The following is a 20,996-nucleotide window of genomic DNA, read 5'->3' as shown; positions in this document are numbered from 1 at the left end:
ACAAAGAAGAAAATATACAAATGGCAATTATACAGAGGGCCCATTCAAATTTTTAGCTCACCTTTTCTTCTGGCTGTTTTTCTTTTATTCTTATTCCTATTCTTACTGTTATTACTACTATTGAGTTTTGAGAGTTCTTTATATACTTTGGATATAAATCCTTTGTCAGATAACTGTTTTGTAAACATTTTCTCACAATCTGCGACTTGTCTTTCTATTTTGACAGTATGTTTGGAAGAATAAAACTTTGACATTTTGATGAAATCAATTTATCAGTGTTTTTTCTTTTATGGCTTATGCTCTTTGTGTCCTAAGAAATCTACTTACCCAAAGGTTGTCAAGATTTTTCTCTTTTTTTTCTATTTTCCATTTCAAGTTAATTTTTATTTGCATGAAGTAAGTGTCAAGTTGTTAAGCTTCTTTTTTTTTCATATGAACATCTAGTTGTTCCTGCACCACCTGCTGTAAAGATTCTCCTTTTTCCATTTAGTTGCCTTGGCACCTTCATAAAAAATCAATTGAGCATGAATATATGGGTCTCTTTCTAGATACCTTATTCTCTGCCATTAACCTATATGACTATCTTTTTGCCAACACCAAACTGTCTTGATTTCTGTAGTTTTATAGTCTTTGGAACATATTTTTTTGTTTAGTTTTATTGTAACTTATGATGAGCAAAGAACTATATGCCTTGTGAAGTCCTTGCCTTACATTCATCGATAGTTCATGTCCTTAGACCAAGAAAAACCTTAGACCATATACTAAGTACTAGAACTTACTGAGCATCTCTGTAAATATTAGGTCAAGGAAAACAGGCGAAGGTTGACTAGACATTTTAGAAAGAAACAAGTAATTTATTTTAGTTTCCTGATTTTCACCTGCTCATTTCCAGTTTTCCTAGTCCTGGAAACATACAGCAGTGTAAGTTAACACAGAGACAATCCAGGATTCCTTCCTTTCTACTTGATTCATTCTTTCAGAAGTTGGTATTTTTTAAACCTTAGGTCAAATACTTCTGTTCTCATCTCTCTTTATACTTTCCCTTCTCATAGCAACAACTATCTCCTTTATGTGCACGATTTCCAAGTCTATATCTCAAATCCATTCTTTCTATCTATATTTGAAAAGCACTTGTTCTATATTAACAGATTGACACTGTAATGATATAAAATTATACATTTATAAATGGAATTCATTTTTAAACTAAATCTCTCACTTCTATTTTTTTTCCAATTTCATAATTCTAGTGACTTAAACTCCAACCTCTGAATTACATTTGACTAAATTATCTCTTTTTATATTTACCATGCCTATTTTTTTCTTTATCCTCATATTCACTACTTTGTGTATGGGTTCATGAAAACAATTTTAACTTGTATCCCTGCCTCTTTCAAGTATCATTCTATATATTATAGACAACTAATTTTCTAACAACTTTCATCAGGACATTTAAAATTATCTTCAATTTGGGTCCAATTCATTTTTCTAGTCCAAAAATATATTTTAAACTCTTCACTCCAGATAGAGCATCTCATTTACTTGATCAGTGCATTTTGCCCTCATATGTTTATTTTCATATATACCATTCTTCCTGTGCAATTATCCTGACACCTTCCTCTGTGTTTAGTAGTAAGTTTTGATCTCAAGTAGTGTATTACCAATTTGTTATTTTAGAAAATTCATTTTGATATCTAGATCCTTTGTATTTCTATATAAATTTTAGTACCAGCTTGTCAGTATCTTTCAAGTTAAATTTATGAATTAATATTGGGAGGATTGACACTACTGAGTCTTCCGAGCTATGAATATGATATATGCCTCCATTTATTTTTCTTCAATTTCTGCAGCAAAGTTTACAGTTTTAAATGTGCAGGTTTTCAATGTATTTTGTTAAATATAACCTGAAGTAATCCATGTTTTTTGAATGTTATTTTAAAAGTAATTGCTTTTTATTTCAATATTCAATTGTTATGTGCTAGTTTATGGAAATGCAATTGACTTATGTGGATCTTGTATCTTGTGACTTACAATTTTCATAGCCCTTTTGGAGATGCATTAGGATATTCCATGTACACAATAATGTCACTTGTGGATACAGTTTTGGTTCTTCCTTTCCAATCTTAATGTCTTTTATTTCTTATATGGACCTTATTGCAATGGCTGGGACTTTCAGTACAATGTTGGCTAGAAATGACAAGAGTGGACATACTTGCCTTGTTCCTAATATATTTTTAATTAAAAAAAATTTTTATGGGTACATAGGTGTATATATTTATGAGGTATATGAGATATTTTGATACACGCATGCAATGTGAAATAAGCACATCATAGAGAATAGGGTATCTGTCCTGTCAAGCATTTATCCTTTGAGTTACTAATAATCCAATTACGTTATTTAAGTTATTTAAAAATATGCAATTATTATCGACTATAATCACCCTATTGTGCCATCAAATAGTAGGTCTTATTCATTCTTTCTACTTTTTTTGTACCCACTAACTATCCCCGCCTCCTCCCAACCCCCAGCTACCCTTCCCAGCCTCTGGTAGCCATCCTTCTTTCTATGTCCATTTATTCCTAATCTTAAGGGTAAAGCAGTAGGGCTTTTGTTGTAGGTGCCCTTTATCAGGTTGAGGAAGTTCCCCTAAATTTCTAGTTTGCTAAGGGTTTTAAAAAAATTATTATTATAAATTGGCCTTGAATTTTTTTTGCAGATGCTGTTTCTGCATCTATTAAGATGATCATATGGTTTCCCCCTTTATTCTGATGATACGGTGAATTTCAACAATTTATTTTCAAATGTTAATGTCTTTGTCCCTTGCATTTCCAGGATAAACCTCTCTTGGTAGTGATGCATTATCCTTTATATATCTTGCTGGATCTAATTTGTTAATATTTTGTTAAATACTTTTGTATTTTTGTTCATAAGGGATGTTACTCTGTAGCCTTCTTTTGTTGCAATAACTTAGTCTGCTTTTTAAATCAGAGTAAAACTGGCCTAAAAATTGAGAACTGGCCTAAAAATTGAGAACTGTCTCTTTCTTTTCTAATTTCTGAAATAATTTGTGTAAGATTGATGTTACTTTTTCCTTAAATGTTTTATAGAATTCACCAGTGAAAACTATCTGGCTTAATGGTATTTTTAATTGATTATGAATTCAATGTCTTTACAAAATATGCTATTTGGATTTTCTATTTTTTGAATAAATTTTGGTCATTTGGTCTTTCAAGGCGATTGTCAATTTCATTTAAGTTGTAAAATCTCTTGGCTTAAAATTGTTCATAGTATTTCCTTATTACACCTTTAATATATGTAGGACCCATAGTGATGTTCCCTCTTTCATTTCTAATATACGTAATTTGTGTCTTCTCTCTTTTTTTCTTGATCAGATTAGCTATTTCCAAATAGCTCTTGGTTTCACTGATTTTCTCTCTTGTTTTTCTATTTTCAGTTTCATTTATTCTCTTTGTTATTACTTTCTTCCTTCTACACTTTGGGTTGATTTTGCTCTTATATTTTTAATTATTAAAGTAGAAACTTACATTGTTGATTTGAGTCCTTTCTTCTTTTCTAATATAAGCACTTAATACCATACATTTCCCTCTAAAGGCACTGCTTTAGCTACACCTCACAAGTTTTTTTTTCTGTAAATTTAACCAAATCTCTCATTTCTAATTTTTCAAATTTCATACTTCTAGTGACTTAGACTCAAGCCTCTGAGTGATATTTCTCTCATTTCTAATTTTTCGAATTTCATACTTCTAGTGACTTAGACTCAAGCCTCTGAGTGATATTTGACTCAATTATCTCTTTAGATATCTACCCTGCCAATTCCTTTATTTTATCCTCATATTCACTACTTTGTGATTATAACAAAAAAGTACAATTTTGTTAACATGGATACATTGTGTACTGATGAAGTCTGGGTAGCCACTCTCCCACATATTTCTTTTTAAGAGATGGGGTCTCACTATATTGCCCAGGCTGGTATTGAACTCCTGAGCTCAGTTGATCCTCCCACCTTGGCCTCTCAAAGTGCTGGGATTACAGGCATGAGCCACTGTGCCCAGTCCTCCCACAAGTTTTGATATGCTGTGTTTTCATTTTCATTCCATTCAAAATATTTTCTGAATTAACTAGTGATTTCTTCTTTGACCCATGTGTTATGTACAGATATGTTGTTAATTTTCAAATATTTAGAGATTTTTCAGATATGTTATAGAATCTTAATTCAATTCCATTGTGGCCAGAGAATATACCTTGTATGATTTTGCTCTTTTTAAGTTTATGAGACTTGTTTTGTCATCCAGAATATGGTCTATTTTGGTGAATGTTCCATGTGCGTTTGAAAATAATGTGTATTTTGCTGCTGTTGGGTGGAGTTTTCTATAAATGTCAATTAAGGCATGTTGGTCAATAAGGTTCTCCAAATCTTTCATATTCTTACTGATGTTCTGTCTATTTGTTCTATCAATTACTGAGAAGGGTGTTGAAATATCCAAGTCTAATCACGTTTTGTTTATTTCTGCTTTCTTTTCTGTCAGTTTTTGCTTCATGCATATTCAATCTATTAGGTGTATGCACATTTAGAATTTCCACGTCTTCTTGGAGAATTGACTTATCATTATGAGATGTTCCTCTTTATTCCTGAAAAATATTTCTTATTCAGAAGTCTACTTTATGTGATATTAGTATAGTCACTCTAGCTTTCTTTGGATTACTTTTTGTATTGTATATCACTTTCCACATATTTCCTTTTAACTTATCTATGTCTTTATAATAAAACTATAAATAAAATTGGGTCTTACTTTTGCATCCAAGAGAGGAGAAGAAAAATTTTTTTTTTGTAATGTAAGGAACTCCCATTTGAAAGTAAAAGTAAATGAAGTCAAGTGAATATATTTTCCAAGATGAATCAACCCTGCCTAACCCAGCATGATATGACAAAGGTAGGCAGTAAGGAAGAATTAACAGTATTTCTGAGTATTTTGGCATTGACTGAAAAAATGTATGACTTTCAAGTGGTATATAACATAAATTTAAAATGTTGTAGCCAACAGCTTAGGCACATTTTATAATAGGTTTGCAATACAGAGTGAAGTATAGGCTTAAGTAATAGACATAATTAAAATACATACATCTCTCAATTTTTAAGTCAGTATAAAGGAGCAATTACATTGATGATTCATAATGAAAAATAATCTGAAACTTATTTTTCTCAGTAGAATACACTGTAGTGCATCAATATGTGCTTCCCCCTCAATAACTTTATATGATATGCCAGGTAGTGAACATACAGGAATTAACAACACAATAATTATTCCTGCCCTTATAAAGTTTATATTTTAGCAGAAGACAGAAATAAATCTGTAATTAAATAATTAGTAGTGTAGTCAGAGATAGCACCAAGTGCTATAGAAGTGTATAACGAAGGACATAATCTAGTCTTCAAGGGAGCAAATCAAAAGGTTTTCCTGAGCAAGTGATGGTTAAGAGATGTAAAGAATGAGCAGAGGTAAGCTATGTAAAGGGGTTTGCTCTGATAGACCAATATAGGCAAATTACCTGAAGCAGGATAAAACTTTGTATGTTTAAGAAAATGAAAGAAGGATAGTATACTTGGAATACAGTGAGGAGGAGAAGGTAGAATATGAGGTAGGAGAGAAGTAGGCAGAGGCCTGGCAATATTAAGAAGTTTGATTTAATAATTAGGGAACTACAAATAGCAATAGAGAGTAAGAAAATGACATAATAAAATTTACATTTAAAAATATTATTATTTGCTATGTGGAGAAAATATTGGAGTGGGGATAAAAGGTTTTATGAGGAAACTAGTTAAGGAGCTATTGGAGCAATACAATAAGGCATTGTTAATAGCTTTTTGGTTAATTATGATTGTGGAGATGTAGAAAAGCTAATGAATTAGAGAGATTCTTGAGAAAGAAGAATTGACAGCACTTTTTGATTCATTGCATATAGGAGATGAAGAGACTGAAGATAGGAAGATTCACAAGCTTATGGCTTGAGCATTTGAGTAGATAGTAATAACATTTATTGAGTTTGAGAACCATCAAAGATGAGCAGATTTGAGGAACAAAGTTAATTAGTTCAATTTTGAATGTGTTGAACTTGAGGTATCTATAATATATGTAGATATAGACTATGCAATTGGATACAGCACTGAGCTTAGAAAAATGGGGTGTGGCTGAGCGCGGTGGCTCAGGCCTGTAATCCCAGCACTTTGGGAGGCCGAGGCGGGCGGATCACGAGGTCAGGAGATCGAGACCATCCTGGCTAACGCGGTGAAACACCGTCTCTATTAAAAATACAAAAAAAAAAAAAATTAGCCAGGCGTAGTGGCGGGCGCCTGTAGTCCCAGCCACTCGGGAGGCTGAGGCAGGAGAATGGCGTGAACCTGGGAGGCGGAGCTTGCTGTGAGCCGAGATCGCGCCACTGCACTCCAGCCTGGGCGACAGAGCGAGACTCTGTCTCAAAGAAAAACAAAACAAAACAAAACAAACAACCCCATCAAAAAGTGGGCGAAGGACATGAACAGACACTTCTCAAAAGAAGACATTTATGCAGCCAAAAGACACATGAAAAAATGCTCACCATCACTGGCCATCAGAGAAATGCAAATCAAAACCACAATGAGATACCATCTCACACCAGTTAGAATGGCGATCATTAAGAAGTCAGGAAACAACAGGTGCTGGAGAGGATGTGGAGAAATGGGAACACTTTTACACTGTTGGTGGGACTGTAAACTAGTTCAACCATTGTGGAAGCCAGTGTGGCGATTCCTCAGGGATCTAGAACTAGAAATACCATTTGACCCAGCCATCCCATTACTGGGTATATACCCAAAGGACTATAAATCATGCTGCTATAAAGACACATGCACACGTATGTTTATTGTGGCACTATTCACGATAGCAAAGACTTGGAACCAACCCAAATGTCCAACAATGATAGACTGGATTAAGAAAATGTGGCACATATACACCATAGAATACTACGCAGCCATAAAAAAGGATGAGTTCATGTCCTTTGTAGGGACATGGATGAAATTGGAAATCCTCATTCTCAGTAAACTATCACAAGATCAAAAAACCAAACACTGCATATTCTCACTCATAGGTGGGAATTGAACAATGAGAACACTTGGACACAGGAAGGGGAACATCACACTCTGGGGACTGTTGTGGGGTCGGGGGACGGGGGAGGGATAGCACTGGGAGATATACCTAATGCTAGATGACGAGTTAGTGGGTGCAGCACACCAGCATGGCACATGTATGCATATGTAACTAACCTGCACATTGTGCACATGTACCCTAGAACTTAAAGTATAATAATAATAAATAAATAAATAAAAAGAAAAAGAAAAATGGTGTGTGCTAGAGATACAAATGTGGGAGTCATCAGTATAATTGAAGTCATAAGAGTGTAAATTCCAGAAGTAGAGAAATGAAGAAATGGTTCTTGGGGGCCAGGGAAGAGTTTTGGGATGACATTTCTTGGGAAAAGTGTGTAGACTTGTAAAACAAAAGGGACAGGAAGAGTCCTGAGTACTTCAATATTTAAAGGCCAGATAAAGGAAAAAAAACTAGAAAAAGAGACTGGGAAGTAACCACATAATTAGGAGGGAAAACAGGAAAATGTAGCTTAATTGAAGCCAGGAAAGGAAATAACTTAAAGGAGGGAAGGGTCAATTATGTTGAAAGCTGCTGATAGATCTAGTAAAAATTTTAACAATGCATGTTTAATTTCCATGCACACATTCTAAATTGATATAATTAGCAAACAAGGTGGTATTGCAGAGTGCAAAGAACATGGTGTTTGAGACAAACCTGGTTTTAAATCCTAGGACTTCTTTTCACTTGTTAGTTTCATTGCCTTATGCAAGTAACTTAACTTTCCAAAGCCCCTGTTTCCACATCCATTGTCTATAGTGATAAAATTTCTATATCATAAAGTTGTCATGAGGATTAAATGTTAATTTTATGCCTGAAACATAGTAGGAACTCAATAATTGTTATCTCTTATATTCATATGGTAGTTGTTTCCAAATGTATTCTTCTAGAAGTATTTTTTACAGTAAAGAGACCCAGTGAACTTGCCTTTCTTATATAATTGGCATTCTTGCTGGCATAACTGTATGGTTTCTCTAATCATGATAGGTATCACTTTAGAGGAAAGATTCTGCTGGTGTTTTGTTTTTCTCCAGTTTATACTTTCTGCCAGAGAGAGATATCACACATTTCCAATTTCAACCAACACTTCCTATGAAGATGATACTCAAATCTTCATCTCTCTGGAGTCTAGGCTGCATTGGGAATGAAATGAAGCCATATATGGGAGAATGAACAGTCTCCACTGGAGAGTACTGAAGGGGAAGCATTGTAATCCCAGTTAATTCCAAAAATGGAGAAATGAAAGAAGTAGAGTTTCCAGGGGCAAGGGAAGAGTTTTGGGAAGGAACAGACTGGAGCAGTACATACAGCAATGTCTGTCTGGCACATAAGAGACATTTGATCAATATTTGCTGACTTTAAGAAAGACCATTCCAATTTAAACTCCCACATATTAACTTATTTATTCAATAGTAACATATAATATAATCAGGTAGTAAGAATTCCTATGAAGGAAAATGAACCAAAACAGGACGATAAAATGATGAGCAATGCTGATTTAGGGTATTCAGGGAAAGCCTCCTTGAGGAAGTGACATTTGAGTGAACTCCTGAATTAAGTGAGAGAGCTGGCCATGTAAATAGCAGGGGAAGAGTATGTAGGGCCTTATAGTCATAACTAGATGAGTCTGGTTCTAAGTTAATTGGAAGATCACTGGAAGATTTTATGCAGAAGAATGACAAGATCTGGCCTTCATCTTCAGAACAATCATCGCAGTTTCTCTGTTGGGATTAGACTTTGGGATTAGTGGAATCAGAGAGCTGCTGCAATTATCGAGGGAGGAGATAATGGTAGATCAGAACAGGTAGTAGCAGTAATGATACTGAGAAATAGTCAAATTCTGGATCTATTTTGAGGGTAGAGCCAACAGGATTTCTTGACCGATTGACATGAGAAAAAGATAGAAGTGAAGGATACCTCCAAATGGTCAGCTTGAGTCTCTGAAGAATAGAATCATCATTTACTGAGGTGAGGGAAAACTCAATGCCATAGAAATCAAGATTTATCTGTTAAATATGTTGTTTTATATTATTATTAAGCTCGTAGGTAGAGATTTTAAGTGAGCAGTCTGGAATTCAGGGGAGAGATTGGGCTAGAGCTATAAATTTTGGAGTTGTGAGTACATAAATGGTGTTTAAATCCAGGATACTAGATGAGATCACCACAAGAGTGAGTGTAGATGGAGAAGAGGACTAAGAACTGAAACTTCAGGCACACTAATATTTACAGTTCAGGAAAATGAGGAAGAACTATCAAACGGCTTGGAGAGGGAGCGATCAATGAGGTGAGAGGAGAATCAGCAGAGTGTGGTGTGCTGTAAGCCAAATAAAGAATATATTTCAATATGGACCGCCTTTTTGTTCAGGCCATGCTGCAGTAACTACATGTAGGTGTAGCTTGATGCTACCTCATTCAGCTTTATCTCATACTATTGCTTCCTGCTGTGGGGCTTCTCTGCCACCACCATGTGGATCACCTGAAGGACCCTGCTCAGTGAGTCCAAATCATGTGCCAACTTGCAAGTGCCAGTGAGTAAGCACCCTCTAGGATTACACTTAATTAATGGGAGATGAGATTTGATAGAAAAACACTCTCCTCTTCTATGTCTGGTGGAAAATTCTGGGGCGCATTCTACATGGCTCCTTAGAGAGTCCTCAGTGGGAATAATCTTCAGTGGAAATAATCCTCAGTTGCCTATAGTAGTAAACAGATCAATAACATGCCCTTGGACTGATGTTCCTTCCTTTCCTGGCTCACCTTTCTCAGTCCCTTCTCCTGTTTTCTGAATCACTTCCCTCAAATAAACTAACTGCATGCGGCTCATTGTCTCAGGTGGGGGTAGCTGTTAATGTAGACGGCACGATGGACTGGTACAAATGCTAGTGATAAACTGAATAAGATGACTGAGAATTAACCATTGGATTTAGCAAGGTAGGATCATTGGTGACATTGAAAAGAGCTATTTTGGTGGAGCATTGGTTTAAAAGCTTGGCTAGAGTGAGTTCAAAAGAAAAGGCTATTTTCCCAGTGATATATTGCAAGGTCATAGGATGGGAGTGGAGGCATGGAGGAGGTGGGGTATTGGAGGTGTGATGAGAGAGAAGTGTGAAGCAGTCCTTTTAAAGAGTTGATTTGAAAATAAACTGAAGAGAGAAATAAATAATACCCGGTGGTACTAAGGGCACGCTTGAATGTACCGTTTTGTGTTTTTCTCCAATCACATTCAGCTGTTTAGATGAAAATGTGGAACAAGTGATTATACTTAAGGTTCAGATTTTGTCAGGCAAGTATGCTAGAGGGAGAGAGGGAATGTAATCTGGGTAACAAGGGAGGTCAGAGTTTGGGGGTATGATGGATAATAAACAATTGGGGATTAAACATCATATTAAAAATTATATACAAGTCATGTCAAGATATGCTCTCAGAGTGTAAGGAGGCACTATTAATAAATATTTTAGAAACAGGTATTAGCTGAGACAGTCCTGGGCAAATCAGGATGCATTATAATCCTATTAATGTAGCCATTTTTGTACTGAAAAGAAGATTGAAGTAGTTAAGAGCACAAAATCTTTAGAGTCATGGTTCCTGGGTTCAAAACTAGGCACAGAAAAGCTAACTTGCTAAAGGTGGCTTAACACATGGTGGAGCCAGCTACAATCCTTTAGATGAAACCCATCAAGCATGGTTCCCTGCATTGCACACTCTCTTGTATATTATCTATATCTTCTGATTCTAAATTCAGTGCTGCTTTTGGACTTCAGGTATGCTCTAGCCTCTTATGCAGTAATTACTGTTTATTCTCCTTCTTGGCTTCAGTCTCCATCCTGTTTATCTGAAGTGCTCTTGAAATAGATTTCAGTTTCTTCAACTATTAACACCTACCACAACCAAATTTGACCCTTCCTTCAGAACTACATATTGAGTCTGATTTTTCATTCTGTTCACCTGCACTTTATGCAGCTCATACCTACGCTCTTGTGTTAATTGTTGTGAGGCAAAGTATAAGAACTTCTTCGGCAGTGTAATTACCAGCAAGGAGCTCTTTGGGTCTATATTTTCTAGGAAATCATAGGCCCCTACATGGCCTCTAAACAACCCAATTTTTCCTGAACATAGGTCATCACCTCTTAATTACCTGAAAAGAAACCCCTGCCTGAGATGAATCTGAATTATAAATATTTGTCATTATACTTTTAGGCCTCTTGATTTACAGTAATTCATTGTCTCTCTACCCTCCCCTTAAAAGGGAGGTATTTCAAGATGAAATGAGAATATATTTACCAAATAGATTTTTAAAACTTACTTGTAATGTGATATATAGAATTACCTAGTTTAATCATGGCATGTTTTACATTTTTTAGTATGGTTCAAATAAGAAGATAAAGAAGTGCTTTATTAAATACATATATTTTTGTATTTAAAAATAACTTTCAAATAAATACTTAAAAATCATTGGCAAAAATGAATGATGAATTAGGAAAGTATATTATAATTTCAAAATAAGGAAGACATAAGAGGCCCATTTTATAAATGGTACAGAATTTTATTTTTAACAAATAAGTAGCCAGATGTATGACTCCTAGGGGGGTAGAAGTGGCCCTCTCTGGAAATTCATAACATCCAGGATGGATAGGATGGGATTGGATATGGATATCCTGTTCTGGGGCGCTGGAGTTCAAGAAATGTGTTTCTTGTGGTTACAGATTATTCTGGGAGTACTAGATCCTCAAATAATCTATTTCCTCAGATGCTCCAAGTCAGAAAGCCCCTTTCCTCCATTCTGGCTTCTACAAAAGAAGCTCCTCCTAGTGGGCAACCCTCCCCCTTGGCTTTCAGAAGACACATCCTTTTTTGACCTTCTCCCTTCAACCAGGACCAGCCTTGGGAATGAGATCTACGAGTTCCATTGAAACCCTGGGCTAGTTCAGTACTAAGGCCATGTTGTGGTTGACTGAGTATAAGAAATCCAGATAGCCCACTGCTTTTATATTCCTCTTGATCCCTATTCCAGCAAGGGCAAGAGAAAAATGTATGACCTTTTTCCTCAACTGCTAATTTTGATTGTCACTGAGGCCAACCTCAGTTTAAAGGCACATACGACCTACACAAGTGTTCAATCTTGTTACATGCTATCAGGTAGACACAATACCTAAATGATTGACTAAAATAAAAACAACTTTTATTATGTTGTTTTAGAGACTCAGCCCCACATATATGTTATACATTAATTCCTTTGCATTTGTATAGAACCTTGTACATTAAGAAAAATGCTTCTGCTTTAATGATTCTCATACACTCTCTAGGCTTTATTATCGTCATTTTACAGATGAGAAAAGCAAAGGCTCAGAGGAGGAATAGGGTAGAGATAGAAGCAGTGTAGTATAAAGACAAGAATTCTGGCCTAGGAGTCTGCAGACCTGGATTCTTATCCTGACTTGGTCACTAACTCACGGTGTGGTTATGAGTAAGTCACTTTCCCTCTCTTAGGCTCACTATCTGCATTTATGGAATAAAGTGATTGGATTTTCTCAAATCTGTTTGCATATTATAATCATCTGGGAACTTTAAAAATCCATTCCTCAACACCTCCAAAGATTCTGATTTAATTGGTCTCAGGGTACTGTGATTTCTACAACACCACTTTGACTCAGAAAAAACCAATCCAGGGAAACCACAAATCCAGTCTGGTATTTCTCTCTGAAGGAGAGAAACCTTGTCATTTGATATAAGATCTAAGTACTATGGAGCATGTCCTAGAAGGGAGTTTGAAAGGCAGATAGTGTTAGTGGCATATTCTAACTTTGAACCTCTAGGAGAGAGGCCAAGTCTCCACCCATCTCTCTCTCTCTCTCTCTATCTTTCTCTCTCTTTCTTTCTTCTGCTGTCTCCTTTTCTCCTCCCCCCGCCCCCCCAGAATCATTCCAGATGGAGAGCTATAGGAGTTTGGAAAAGAAGAGTGTTGATATAAGTCAAGGACAAAATAGAGTTAAAGGGTACAACTGAACCAAGTAGTTAGTAAATGGTGTTTTAGGTGAGAGAAACACACTGATTATAGAGCTTTTTTCCTTTCACATACATCATTTTCTTAACCTTTGTTTTTCTTTCTGGATCCACATTTACTATTACCTCCCATTACTTTTTTCTTTCTTTCTTTCAATATGGTTTATATATTAAGAAAGGCCTGGGGCCTTCTCCTTTTTGGGAGGTCTTCACCTCCATTGGAAGGGGACCATTAAGAAAAAAATTCACAGAGTAAAGTTGTTTAAGCCAACTAATCTCTAGAGTAAAAATGAGTATTCCCCAAACTAATTCTGTTAAGCCTTGGTGTGTGAATCCCCATCCAAGGACACATGATTTTCTATCCAAGACTATAAAGCTGAATATCAGAGTCTTTTGGAAACTTCATATAAATAATTTTCTATATAAAGAAATGCATATATGAGTAACTAAATAATTGGTAGATATTAAAAAAATGAGTGTCCCTTTCCTTGCAGTTTCTTTGTAGTGTTTCTTTTTGTTATCAGAGTGGTAAGACTTTGAAGATGAGGATTAAAGTACTTTAGGCCTTAGGACATAGGTTCAAAATGACTCTTCAGGGTTCACATATGGTCAACCCCATCTTGTTACAGTAAGAGAACCACTTCTGTGTTCAGCTTCCAGAGCCTCGATGACTATTACCTGGTATGGTCAAAAGGATTGCCAGGTTAGTTTGGGAATGACAATGTGTGAGTTAGAATTACCTTCTTCTTTTTCAGGAGATTGGCCAACAAATACATATGGGAGCAAACATATATAACTTGGATTGTAATGACAGCAAGATTCCTAACATTAGTCAGTGTCATTCCCAAAATGTCTTTCCTTATTATCCTGGCCTTTAACAGCAGCAACACTGGTAGTGTCATGATCTTATCTTTGAGAGTGAAAATAAGGATATGGGCCTAAACTAGGATAAAGGGACCAAGAATTTCAGTCCTACAAAATCTTATCAAACCTTCGGCCAAAGGTCCAAATGGGGGCACTAATGCTTTTGCTTTATGTGACAATGATCTATAGGACACAGGGAACTATTGTATATGTGAATAAAAGGTAGCATAATTCTTATAATGTGTCTGTGTCATAATTAGTGGCTGAAATATTTTTTAAAAAGCCAGCCAACCAACTCATTGCTTTATTTTCATGTTACAGAATACCTTGTTTAGCCATTTTTTCCCCAGCATTTATTGACTTAACCAGTTTTCCTGCTATTATGCTCATGGAACCTAAAAGAACATATGTGCCTTCACATACATATTTTGACTTAGACATGCTTTTTGAGGAGTTCAATGATATGAAATTCCTTTTTATATTAAGAAGAAAGATATTTTGAGAGTTTGTTACTCCTTTAATTGAACAGGGAATTAATTTCCATATAAAAAAGAAGCCCTTTAAAGCAAGCTAGAGAATAAATAGGTTCAGGAAGGCAAACATAGTACAGTTCTAAGAGCCACAATAAAGCTTTATTTACTTTAAAGGTGGTAGGTTATCTCTAACTTACTTCGAAGGAATGTGATTAAAGACATAAGGTAAAAGCACCACCCTAGTGTAGCACTTTAAATTTAATCTCCCTATATTCATATACTTGCCTTACTGTTTATAGTGGGGCCACAATCCTTCCCATTATTGCTGAAGCATGAAATGCCAAGGTACATATTTAAGTGCCCATCACGCACTACCCAAAAATGTAGAAGGGTTAATATCACATGGGGAAGAATTTGACTAATGAGATGAGAGCTAGCAGATGAATTCACCTCCTTTCCTCCACCACGTGGGCTGTATGGAGATGTAGTAGTTTTATATGGTCTGTCACAAAAAATTGCGAAATTAGCTTGCCAAGGAACAGACTGTGGCCAACTCAGTGACATGCTTTTTATTTGTTCTTCTTTCTTCCCTCCCTCATTAACCCTTTCCTTACTCATACTACCCTGGATCGTACATAGCTTTTGCTTCAAACTCTATTTTTTAAGAAACTGAGGCTAAGATACCTGGAAATTAGGAACTCTGGTATAAAGTCATAATTCCACTCAATTTTCAGAACTGTGTGACTTTGGACAGGTTATTTTCCCTCTCTGTGCATCCCTTTCTCCAGCTATAAAATGTTGACATTGGACTAGATGTTCTTTAAGGGTCCTTTGGCCAAGTTAAAGGATTCAGTGTGAAGGAGCTGTTGGTAAAATGTGTTATACGGACCAGTGGTCATCAGTGGTTTGCTTACATTTGAATCAGAAGAGCGCTCTCAATATAATCAATAAGGTTGAATGTTAACAGCTCTAACAAATCTTAAGCTCCAAAAATAGTCTCAGTTATACTTTGTTCAAAAAAAATTGAATTAGTTTTCCCTGGCCAATAAAGATAAGGCTAATAAACGCTTACCCTCTTTGGCACAAGTGAAAATACTCCCTTAATAGCTCTACATCATAAGCTAAGAAATGGTAACTGGCTGCAAGCATGTTTTCAAAGGGAATAGTGGAAAAGTTTGTAATGTCACTATTTTGGGAGCAAGACAGCTAATATATGATGCCTGTAACTATTGCTTTACTCTTAACATAGCAAGATACTTATTTTAACTCCTAGGTTGCAGGTGGACCAGAGTTAGGGAAAGAATTATTCACCATTTGAGGCTTGTTACTCCAGAATGGTTTACATTGTGCTCCAGCCTTCTATATCTGACTCTGGAGCATGGACCTGGGAGTCAGACACCCTGGGTTCAAATCTTAGCTCTACTGTTTACAATTGTTACCTTTTGGCAAGTCACTTAACTTCTCTGTGCTTCAGTTTTCTCATCTGTAAAACAGAGGTTGGAATGATACCTATGTTGTAGAATTGTGAGGAATGAATGAGCTAATATAAATAATATGCTAAAAATAGTGCTTAGCATATAGTAAGCGCTATGTAAGTATTCACTATATTTATTATTGCTATTGTGATTAGGGAAGATGGGCTGGAACCACAGGAAAAGTCTTGGCTGATGTCATATGAAATGTATCAAGGAACCAATATGTGGAAGGCAGTAGAGTTAGGGGCTAACAGATGATTTAACTGCAAAAAAATGCTAAGCAGGAAACACCCTCTAAATATTCCTGTTTATACAGGACATGACACAAAGTAGAAAAATAATGAAAACAGAGCCTCCCTGCAGGATTTAGAGTTCTTTCGTATATATTTTAAATATACATGTGCAATACATTAAAATATATAGAGATGTGTGAATATATATTTACATATATATATATATATAATCACAGAAGGGATACATATGCACACTCACTCACACGTCCATGCGCATATCCCAACAGGACCCATCTATACGTAAAGCAGATGCAGTCCATATCAGGCCAACTTGGACACAAGTGAAAGCCCTGACTCAACAGCAGATTGCAGATTGCAACTGTATTTGAGTAACCCTTCAATTTCTTCTACCAAGTGTAAGGCCATTTAGAAACACACTGAGAAAGGCTCCTGTGGGTATATGGCAGAACCCAGGGCCCCTCTGGCAGTGCACAATTTGCCTGAGTTAGGACTGCGAGATTGGGATATCAAGGAGCTATCAAGGAGGAGGGGCTCGTGTTATTTTGGGGCCTGAAACTAATAAGCAAACATCCATAGAATAATTTAGCTCCAGGAACAATGCACTAGTGTCAGAGAATCCTTAGATAACTGAGCTCTAAGCACATTTCAGGCAGAAGCAGAGAAGTGTGTGTTGCTACTCATCACCATCCAGCTTGACCCAGAGAACTGGGCAGAGTTTTTCAGGGTAGACAAGTGTAAAGTACAATCAAGCAGACTTGTAAGATTAAAAAGTTACTTAAAATTGAAGGATCTGAAAGCAACATAAGAGGTTACAGGTATTGGTTTGGGTTTATAAATGTTCCAAGAAGCCTAACCTTATATATGGCACCATTTGCAGCAATATCATTAACATTATTAATAATCATCATAACATATTTATATGTACAAAAATAGAGCAAAGCAATTCTAGAAGAGGAGGTGTAAGTGAAGGTGTGGGGCTCTGTGCAGCCCAAATGTCAGTACACTTCAGGAAGATTCAGAACCAACAAAAAGTGAGTGGCACATATTTCTGTAATATGTATCCAACAAAGGGACATGGAGGTCCCCTCTTCCCCCGTGTACGACTATACACTTCTCCCCACTTCTCCACCCTGCAACACACATCCATGCACACTCTAGAAGAGATGATCTATAAAGTTAGAGTCTGGAGGTCTTAAACTAAGTTGGAGCACCTTGATTTCAAGCAAGTGCCCTCAATCTCTGAATTCGTCAGTGAATTTTGGATTCACTTATAGAGGGAAACTGTATAATTCTTGTGTCTTTTAGCAGCAGTCTTTAGGAGCCTGCCATCACCGCTGCAGCTTTTTCCCATTGAAGGGGGTTCACAGCACAGGCTCTCTGTACTTTTTAAGAGAGAAGTCAGTTCTCTAAATTATACATCTTTCATCTCAGTTTTTCACTGTTGCTGAAATTTAAGTTCTCAGGCAGCTGCCATTGCAGACAAAGCCAGGAGCAAGCACAGTGTGTGCAGCAAAGAGTAGATGCAATGGCGAAGATACAGCTTGGTTAGGGCTTCTTTAAGCTTTTCTTTTCCACACTTGAGCTTCTACAAGGTGACAGAGCCAAAGGTGATATCCACTGGGGGCAGCCTCAACACCTGATAGTTAATTAGCTACCCACCATGCACTGCAGAAAGACCACCACACTAACTAGGCATGGTTCCTGAAAAGTAATTGAATGGGAATGGCTTTCTGTCACTGTTAATAGAGCCCTAGGAAAAAGTCCCATGACTCAATGTGGTACAGGGGTAAGAATACTGAACTAGGAGTCAGAAGGCCTATATTCCAGTCTCAATTCTGCTGTTAACTCAGTGTGCGGCCTTGGGGGCAAGTCCCTTCCTACCTCCAGGCCTCAGTTTTCCCATCTGTAAAATAAGGGCATTGAACTAGATTAATAGTTAAGATTCCTTCCAGCTCTAACGTTTTATGACTTTTTATGTCCATTATTAACGCCTGAGCCATGCAGTCTCAGGGAAGTTAGCTTCTAAGAGAGAACATACCTCTGTATCCTTCACTTTGTTCATTTAGCTATAAAGCACGTCTGCCTTTGGCACTTGGGTCAGACATACAAAGTTATGAGCATCCTGATTTACTATCCTACTCAGCATGCTAGTGGAATCTGTCAGCACTATAAGTTGATTATTGAGAAAGGGAGAAAAAATCCAACTAGTTAAACCTGGAAATATAAGATAACTTCGCCTCATGCGCTCACAAACAGGTGAGAGTGGTTGTGAGCACACACACACATCGGGATACACACTATTGCTAGTGATCAGTTCATTACAGTAATCCATTTCCCTTAATAAAAATTAGTAAATAGTATAGCATAGCAAAGTTTGGCGTCTAAGGAAACATCTATGGAAAAACAGCACTTTTGGACATGTTAGAGAAAGAGGGACAGGTAGAGAGAGACAAATATAGATCAAATGAGATAGAAATACAGGCAGAGAAAGGATCAGTCTGAAAAAGAAGGAGGGGAGAAGGAGAAAGGGAGGAAGAAAGAGAAAAAGTAAAAGCAGACAGGGTGAGAATGAAGGGGAAAGGAATACAGAACAGAATAATGAAAGAGGAGAGAGGAATAAAGAAGAGAAGGGCAGTAACAGGGAGAAGGGGTCGTATTCCCTGGAAGGTTGAACGCTGTTCCACATGTACCTGTGAAAACCATCTTAGAAGAAAGCTTCCAAAGGCACAGCAGAAAACAGAGTGACGATCAGAGCCTGCATCGAGAGGTATTACATTGGGGAGCCCCTAAACCTCCACGTTGCTGGCCCTGTCAGTCCTCAGTGTTCAAACCTCATACCCATATATCACCTGAATTTGCCATGACAACCATAAAGGCTGAGCTGGCGGGGTGTAAAGACTGAAGAGGAGTGGGATAGATACTGTGAGAAAGAACAAGGCATCCTGCACCAGGATGTACTTGGTCATTCCCCTGACACTGCAGGAACAAAAGAGAGGCCCTAACTTTGGCTAGTTTATCACTCCTCCCCCTCTCCAAAGATGAGGCCTATGCTTTGCTGTTGGGGACTAGAAGGAGAAAAGCTCTGGATCCACCTTGTTGGAAGGTCATACAGACTTTTCCTGGGCCTTGGGGAAGGGTGCACTACCAGAAGAGATCTTTCTGCACACAGTGTTGGTGTGCCTCTTGCAGCGGCAGCCTGGTCGCCGGAGGCTATCATAGCCCTGTTGGCACAGATGGAGGCATCCACGGGTAGGCAGGTAGCAGCACAGGCAGGGTAGGAAGAGGGAGATGAGGCTCATGGCTGCCCAGCGGACAAAGCAAGAACTAGGCCCACAAGAGCAGGGCTCATCAGCACAGTTGTCTTCATCATCAGTGGAGCAGTGGTAGAAGAGGCCCTTGACACAGCAGAGACAAGTGCCATAATCGAGGAGGCTCTCAGCAGAGCAAAGGCAGTGCTGGTTGCACAGCCAGCAGGAGGGGAGAGGGCGAGCTGCTGTGCAGGGGACACACTTGCAGCGCCCACATTCCTCACAGATGAAGAGGTGCTCACTAGGGTGCCCTGCAGATTGCTCAGCTTCTCTCTTCAGAGCACCATCAGCCTTTGGGTGGACCCCTGCTCCAGGTTGGGTTCGGATGATGGATTGGCCTGAAGGTGAGGGTGTAATGCTGGCCAAGAGCCTTTGATCAGAGGCAGTGGTGCTATGGGACATTGAGCTGGCAATGCTAGATTGGCTCAGATGCTGAGGCAAGGGCTGCAGTTGATGGCACTGGCTGAGACTGCGGGGGAGAGAAGTAGGCATGGTAGCCAGAGACCAATCAGACTTGTGGGTTTGCACAATAAGGGAAGGGCTGGAGAGGGCCTGTTTACAGGGGGCTGGAGGCCGTTCCACGTAGTCATTGCTAGCATGAGTAGAGCGCAGCTGTTCAATAGGCAGAATTTGTTGAAAATCATCTGTCACCGCAGCATCCATTTTGCCTTGATTTTTTAGCTCTGAGTGGTTTTAAGTCAGGGTGGCACTTATGGTGATAAAGAGGAGCCCTTGTAGTTACATGGATCTCAGGGCACATGAGAAAATCCTAGGAGAGAAGGCATAAAAACAGTAAATGAGAACACACAGGCATAAGTACTTTGCAAGAAACCAACAAAGCTCAGGCCCTATCACCACCACTACCTTCAATTACTTTACAGTAATCTTCATGCTACACCTTTATTCTGTAATTAACCTCACTTACTTCTTTATAGGCAAATCTCATCATCCCCTCCAGACTATAAAGAAGTTTGGGAACAAATATCAGATAGTTGATTCTTTTTGTATTCCATCAAATGCCTAGTTTCATAGGAGCAGCTAGCTCATTCAGGTATTTGCTAGCAGAGACATCCAAGCCTTGGGCATCAGAATTCTAATACAAATGGAACCTAATATTAACTGCAAAGGCTGTTTTCTGAAGCAATGCTGAAGGAAAAGAGAAAGTCTCAAAAGTCTCCCATGAGAAGTTGCTCATATATATATATATATATATAAAACCAATCAAAATTATCTTTTCAGTGTGAATTTGTGATAAGCAGAAATAAACAGATAAGAAAGGACATTACTTGATTCAGTGAATACAGGCAAGCAAGGAGAATGCAATAAAGGCAGAGATACAGCAAACACACAGAAGGTAAGAATTAAGCTGTCTGCAGTGTAGTAGGAAAAAAAAAGGCTTCCCAAGAGTATAAGGAAACCAAGACT

The 20,996-nt window shown here is 37.6% G+C and overlaps 1 protein-coding gene across 1 annotated transcript in view; it reads right to left on the bottom strand.

The window, feature by feature from the left end:
* Positions 1-11,720: 11,720 nt before the first annotated feature.
* Positions 11,721-20,996, bottom strand: part of SPRY3 (sprouty RTK signaling antagonist 3) — a 164,257-nt gene continuing 154,981 nt past the window's right edge. The window contains exon 3 of the mRNA XM_034950053.3: positions 11,721-20,340. Coding sequence (XP_034805944.1) covers positions 19,368-20,234 — 867 coding nt within the window. The 5' untranslated portion in view covers positions 20,235-20,340 and the 3' untranslated portion in view covers positions 11,721-19,367. The remainder of the gene's footprint in view (positions 20,341-20,996) is intronic.

Source organism: Pan paniscus, chromosome X (genome assembly GCF_029289425.2).
Source record: "Pan paniscus chromosome X, NHGRI_mPanPan1-v2.0_pri, whole genome shotgun sequence".
Lineage (NCBI taxonomy): Eukaryota > Metazoa > Chordata > Mammalia > Primates > Hominidae > Pan > Pan paniscus.
Note: the sequence above shows the minus strand (reverse complement) of the source record. Positions and strands in the feature narration are given on the sequence as shown.